The sequence below is a fragment of the Mesitornis unicolor genome, unplaced genomic scaffold (genome assembly GCF_000695765.1).
Source record: "Mesitornis unicolor isolate BGI_N332 unplaced genomic scaffold, ASM69576v1 scaffold28831, whole genome shotgun sequence".
Taxonomy (NCBI): Eukaryota; Metazoa; Chordata; class Aves; order Mesitornithiformes; family Mesitornithidae; genus Mesitornis; species Mesitornis unicolor.
This window is the reverse complement of record NW_010166236.1, coordinates 1-6,298: the sequence shown is the minus strand read 5'-3', so window position 1 is coordinate 6,298 and position 6,298 is coordinate 1. Positions and strand designations below refer to the sequence as shown.

At 47.5% G+C, this 6,298-nt stretch overlaps 1 protein-coding gene across 1 annotated transcript in view; it reads left to right on the top strand.

The window, feature by feature from the left end:
- Positions 1-5,274, top strand: part of CERS5 (ceramide synthase 5) — a 17,069-nt gene extending 11,795 nt beyond the window's left edge. The window contains exons 10-11 of the mRNA XM_010194904.1: positions 1,813-1,969; positions 4,811-5,274. Of these exons, the coding sequence (XP_010193206.1) occupies positions 1,813-1,969; positions 4,811-4,963 (310 nt within the window). The 3' untranslated portion in view covers positions 4,964-5,274. The remainder of the gene's footprint in view (positions 1-1,812; positions 1,970-4,810) is intronic.
- The last annotated feature ends 1,024 nt before the right edge of the window (positions 5,275-6,298 follow it).

The window sequence follows — 6,298 nt, the reverse complement described above, 5'->3', positions numbered from 1 at the left end:
GATCCTTTAAGCAAAGCCTTTGTATTTAGACTTCTTGTAAGCATTGCAGCCTGTCCCTGAAGGCAGCCTGAAGTTGCAGACAGCCCAGGTACTGTTGGGAGCAGTGCGTTCACCAAGGCACGTGAAGAAACCTCTCAGCAGTCAGCTGAGGAGGTGTGAGAAGTGACTGGAATCCTAATGCACAGCTGGGCCCTCTCCCCTTGCTGCAAAGCGATGACAGTGCTTATTAACTGGAGCCAAGTCAGCCAGTATCAGCTCTGAAAGACTTGAAGGGTTGTTTGCTTTTCTTAAGAAGTTTTGGAAATAGATACAAATAAGGCATGGTCTCTTGAGGTAAATTGGAGTTTTGATTATCTGGCTTAGTCATCATTGCAGATTCTGATGACATTTGTGTCCTATCCTTGTGTCGTGACTGTTCAGAGCCTGAAATAGGTCTTGGGTTTCTTAGGAGGTAAAGCCCTGGCCGAATGGCTTATAGCTAATCATCCTATAATGAGATTCCTTCTCACCTCAGTAGGTCAGGCTTGGAGAGGTTCTTCTGTTGATGAGCTGTTACCATGTCTTGTTGGTGTGAAAATTTGGTTACACCTGGTTATTACTCAGTTTATTTCAGTTTTGCTGCATATATTGATTTCCTAGGCAATGGACAGCTTGCATTCCCGTTCTTTTTGGGTGCCTTGATGGTAGGCAGGTGCAAGAAGTACACTTTGGTATCAAGGTTACAATTAAAGCTCTTGCTTATTTTCCAGTAAATGCATCAGAGGAGCGTGGATAAGAAAGAGCTTTAATTATTACGTCTTCATAGGCTTCTTCCCGTGACAGATGAGTGAGCTGTCATTCTTTTTATTGCTATTGTCTGCCATGAGGTGATGCTCTTGCATCGTGCTATTGCTCAACAGTCCTATAAATCTTTAATGTATTTTCCATTGGCTGTAATGTAATTCCTGAACTTTGCAGAGAAATCTGACAAGCTTGCAGTGGTGTTGCAGACCCTGTGCTATTTCACTTCACGTATATTCCCTTCCCTAATTAGCAGTACAAAACATCAGCAGATCTCTGGAATTGCATTTAATTAATCCATAAAGTGGCTGTGAGATAGGTGTTGCTGTAACTGCATTTTGGGCCACTTGGGTTCTTCTTTGAAAGGCTTGTTTTTCTTGTGAAATGCTAAAAGCCATGTGAAATTAATGACGTCTTTAAAGGTCTCTCCGTACCTCTCTCCTTCATAAAACCTAAAGTGTTTATTAAATTACTTAAGTACTGGCAATAACTCCCAGCGACAAGAACAGCAAAACAGTAATGAAAGCAAGCACAAAGCTTTGTCCATAAAGCAGTTTCTAGGCCTCCAGCTTGGCAGGAGGAATCCATAAAAAATCTGAGGAGAGAGAATAACGCACGAGGAGGGAGGGCTGCTGGGAACAAAATTCCTCCTTGATCTTGAAATATGGGTGAAGACTGCCCAAGTATGAACGTGTTAACCGTTGTTTTGATGACCAGTGCAGCTTGACATCACTTCCTGTCGAGTAACTATAAACGCTGACGCTTTTGAGAAGGAAGTTGGCAGCAGATCTGTGTGTGTAACCAAATTGCAGAACATTCACATCTTCTCCTGTTTGTTGCTCAGTTCAAATGTTTCTCATTAGCTTTAGTCTGTCTCCTGACTCTGGCAAGAGACCGGCTGCATCGCTGCAAAGCAACAGATGCTCAAATGAGATACAAACTGTTGTGCATCTGGCCAGTCCTCTTAATTTAGAGCTGGAAGCCATGTTACCAGCACAGCCCATCTGTAATGTGTTTCTGGATCTCTTTTAGGATATTGAACACAACCCTGTTTGAAAGCTGGGAGTTGATTGGTCCTTACCCTTCATGGTGGCTCTTCAATGGGCTTTTGGTAACCTTGCAGTTCTTGCATATCATCTGGTCTTATCTCATCATTCGCACTGCCTACAAGGCCCTCGTGAGGGGAAAGGTAAGATTGCTGCTGACTCTTTCGGCTGCTATTTCCTACAAGCCCTGTTGAGCAATCGTGAGAAACTGGGCCCTTCAGCGAGGGCTGGTATCAGCTCTCCAGGGAATTGCATCAGGAGCGCTTTGTGGAACGGTTGGTTTCTCACCTTGGCTGCTCTGCAGACTTGAGGTGCCAGGTGTATACACAGGCAGGGATGCTCTTCTCTCTGGTCTCATCACATAGAGAAATAACACCATTTTCCAGTCCATTCAGGTGTTGTAATAATAGTGACGATGACAGACTTGTTCTGTACTTTAAGGTGGTAGCAGGCTCTTTTTTGAACAACATACGGCTCTTGGGATGCGATGAGGGTTGTGCATCTTCCACTTGTTAGCACTAATGCAGGCTTCTGGCTGCCAGTGCTCTGGCACTGAGCTGCAGCACGCAGAGGAGAAAGGGTTATCAGAAACGCAGTGGAGTTTGCTGGTCATCACTGGGCTAATGGGGTGCAGTCTGGCTTCAGTGCTGAGGATTCTAATTTGAATTTGTGTTGGGAGTCTTAGGGAGAGGGAGGGTGAAGCTACAGCAGTTGGTTAGCAACAGGTAATGCCCTAAGAATGAACAGTGCTGACTTTCGGCTGCAACCTCGGTTGCCAAGCAAAAAGGTGTAGTTCAACGGAAGTAGCACGAGACAGGGCACCCCATCGAGAGAAGCCACTTCCTTTGCTCTCCCAGAGAACAGCAGCTGATTTCATAGCACAAATGTGGGGGTGTTTTTTAAATCAGGTATTTGCTATTCTGATCTGAGTTTCTCTCATAGCTCTACATCATTTTGTGTTTGACTTCTTAGCTGCCCCTACACATGGAATGTAACCTTGGGAAAGATTTATATTGTAGTAGTCTGTGGCAGGGGAAGCATGTTTCAGAGTATGCACATGATCTTCTCATCTGTTCCCCACAGCTGCTACTGGAAATGTCTTTATTTTCTGCCTGTGCAGCTGTTTCTGTATCCTGAGGTCTGCATCTTTTTCCTTTCCTTGGTTCTCTCCTGTCCAGGTGACCTAGCCAGAGAAAGGACTCTAAGCTCTGTCTCCTTCATTCTTTTCTCCTTTTCTCTGTGCCAGATTGGAGCTGGACACTTTCATCCTTTGCATGTAAGTGTGATCTGTGCTTCTGTTTGTTCACCAAAACACATCTGAGTCTGTTTCAAGGCTAAGACAAAAGCAAAGCTATGCTCTTGGGGCTTTAGATGGCTGATGCCTTCTCTTAAGGTGTTTCTCTCCCCGGTTGATACAGCGCTGGTTCTGACACTATGCTAAAATGCAGGTTTTTCCAAAGGTCAAAGCAGAGTGCTGGGGTTTGTTCTTATCTGCTGTCAGCTGGCTGTGTAACCTTCACCTTTCTGCTTCTATACGCCCACAGAGACTCTGATATCTGTCTCTAGTGCTCATTAACGCTGTGCTGAGGAGCAGAGGACGGGAGGAATGCAATGCTTTTTGCAAATGGGAGTAAAACAGTCACTTGTCCCCCAAATAATGGGCGAAATTTCAAGGGATTTCTGCTTCCTGCCAGTGACCCTTTGAACTTCCAACGCAGCACGAGAGCGGGTAAAAGATATCAAAAGTTCTGGCAGCAGACAGAAGCCAGTACATCCAACAGGGCCCGTCAAAACCAATCCTGGAGATCATTAACTTTACCTGGCTTTCTGCCACATCTTCCCTTCAGTTCAAAAACTTCCTGCCTGCTGCCGTTCAAAAGCTCTAACCCCAACACAAAGCAAGCAGAGTAGAAAGAAATCTCAAAACCCTTGGGAAGGCGCTAGCCGCAAAGTGCTCGTACATTAAGTCAACGAGGGCCATTAGTTGCAGAGGCAGAAGTGCTCCAGCCTGCCTTGGGGTAGGCAAAGCCCAGCCAGCTCTCGCAATCGCTGCTCAGCACGGGTGAGTTTATGGCTCTGGCACCCCGCCACCAGCCAAGGTGCTTGTTTGCAGTCAGGGCTGGGCTCGTCAGCTCTTCCCTTCACCTGCTGGGGCCGTTGGCTCTGCGGTGCTGGTGCAGTGCCCTCCTGCGGCGCTCGGAGCAGCCGGCAGCGAAGTGAGCCTGCATCTGCTTCACAAGGCTCAAAATGCCACGTGCGAATCAAAATAAGCTGCATTTGCAGCCAGCCTGTTAACTAAAGGCAGAACTGTAAAGCAGATCTGGGTCTCTGGGCCGAGATGCTGCTTCTGTCCCTGAACACCGGGTGTTTGCTGGGGTAGGGGGTTGTTGTCGTGCTGCAGCCCGCTGTCCAAACCGGCTTCTGCTTGGAAATGAGTTCTCGTGTGTGAGCCACAAGCTGTGACAATGGGAGGCACTTTGTGCAAACGGTAATGTCATAAATGTAGCTGGTTAATTTTTAAAATATCAAACCTGCTCCCTGGAGGACAAAATGTTCTCTCTAAAACTGATCTATAAATGTGTTTTGGTTGTTATACCCACTGAGGATTATGGTGCGAGATGTTTTGTGACTCAGAACCAATTTGTTGTTTGGAAAAGCAGCCTTTAACCAATCTAGAAAGCTCTTGGAGGGTATGAACAACCAAAGATCTGCAGTGTCCTCTCATCTGGTGGCAGCAAAAGCAGCGTGGTGCTTTCACAGGTGTGCAGAGGATTTGGAAAATGGAACTTTCCAAATTGCCATTTTCAGTGTCCGTGTCTCACATTCTCAATGTGGCGACTCCTTGCGAGTTTGAGGTGATTGAGGATCAAATGTGGAGGGTGGCTGTGACTGGAGGGGACACAGCCTTCCAAGTGCTGCTTTCTGTGACTGTTTCAACTTCCCTTCTCCCCTTCCCACTACCGAATTTCATTTGACATCTTTAGGTATCGAAAGATGACCGCAGCGATGTGGAGAGCAGCTCTGAAGAGGAGGACGTGACTTCCAACAGCACAAAAGGAGTTTTCAGCACTTCGAGTAACGGTTCCAACCGCATTAATGGCCACGTGGCTAGTGGCCAGTGGACAGAAGAGGAGTAAGGCTGTGGGTTGGCCTTGAGCAGACACGAACTTCTCTTTAAATATCTAGATGTGTTGAGCTCCACATTCCCAAGTGATCTTTAATCAAGATACCCCTTCCCCAGAAACCTCCAGCAAATCTGAAATGGGCACAATCCAGACCAGTCAGAGGCTTTGCACAACAGAAGGGATAAAGCCGATGGCTGGGGCAAACCCCAAGATTTCACTTTAAGCCATTTTGTACTTAAATCTTAGACCCGTCGGTATTTGCAGAGGTATCTTTGTGACAAACTGGTTTTTACTGGGATCAACTCAAGGCGGAACAAGTTTGGACTGGGCTGGCTGCCGACCACAGGAGGGTTACGGGGCCGTTTTGGTGACGGTTTGCTCCAGTGCAGGTTCAGCATCTCTCCTCGCCGCACTCCAGCAGCCACTTCAGAGCACGGAGAGCGCGGGGGCCGTGGTGCCACGGCCGAGCTGCAGCACAGACTTTCCCTCAGTCCTGCGAGCGCCCCGGGCTGCGGCCAAGCTCTGATCGGGGCTGTGCTGCAGCAGGAACATCGTCCTTGCTTCCCATCGGGGTGCTACACCCTAGGGAGGTCACAGCTCCTCTCTCTGCTGTCACGAGGGACCAGGCCAGCGTCTGCTGCCTATTTTGGTGCTGCAAGCCCCTCTGAAGTCTCAACTGCAGCCTTCTGAAAGGAGGGAGGGGGGTTGGTTATTGCCCCTAAGACAACTAGCACAGTATACCTGCCTTTTAAATTTCTTTTTCCTCTCTGTTGCAAGTTGTGGTTTTGGAGATGTTTCTGGACCTCCTGAATCCAGCGGGCTGAGCTCAGACCTGTCCTGGTGGACTGTGTTTAGCTTTCCACAAAATCAGATGCTTCAGCCCTGCTTGTCTGAACTCCAGAAATGAATGTTGCTGCTCTGAGTTTGCAACGGTGTGGAGGAATCACGGGGCTGGAACTGCAGCCGTGCTGTAAGCTTTGCTTTTTTGTTTTTTTTTTTACTTAATGGTACTTGGGGGCAATCAAGGAAAGACCTGTGTCAATCATGAGCTGAATTTTGGAAACTTCTTGAGTTGTTACCATTTTATACCATTGTTTACTCTTATCTCCGATTAAAAGATGCTTCAGAAACTGGGGTGCCATGTTTCATCTTGAGAAAATAAAACCAAGGAGGGGGGTGTGCTCCTTTACTGTGACCCTGAGCAGCGATGCTGCTCACTGATGCTAAGCCTGGGGGATTTTTAGGACCAAGAGGGCTCTGTTTTGGGCAGAAACCACGCAGCACCACTCTTGGCGTTTTCACACCGGTTTTATTAAGCTCCATTTCTTCCCCCGTGCAGCCCGGGCT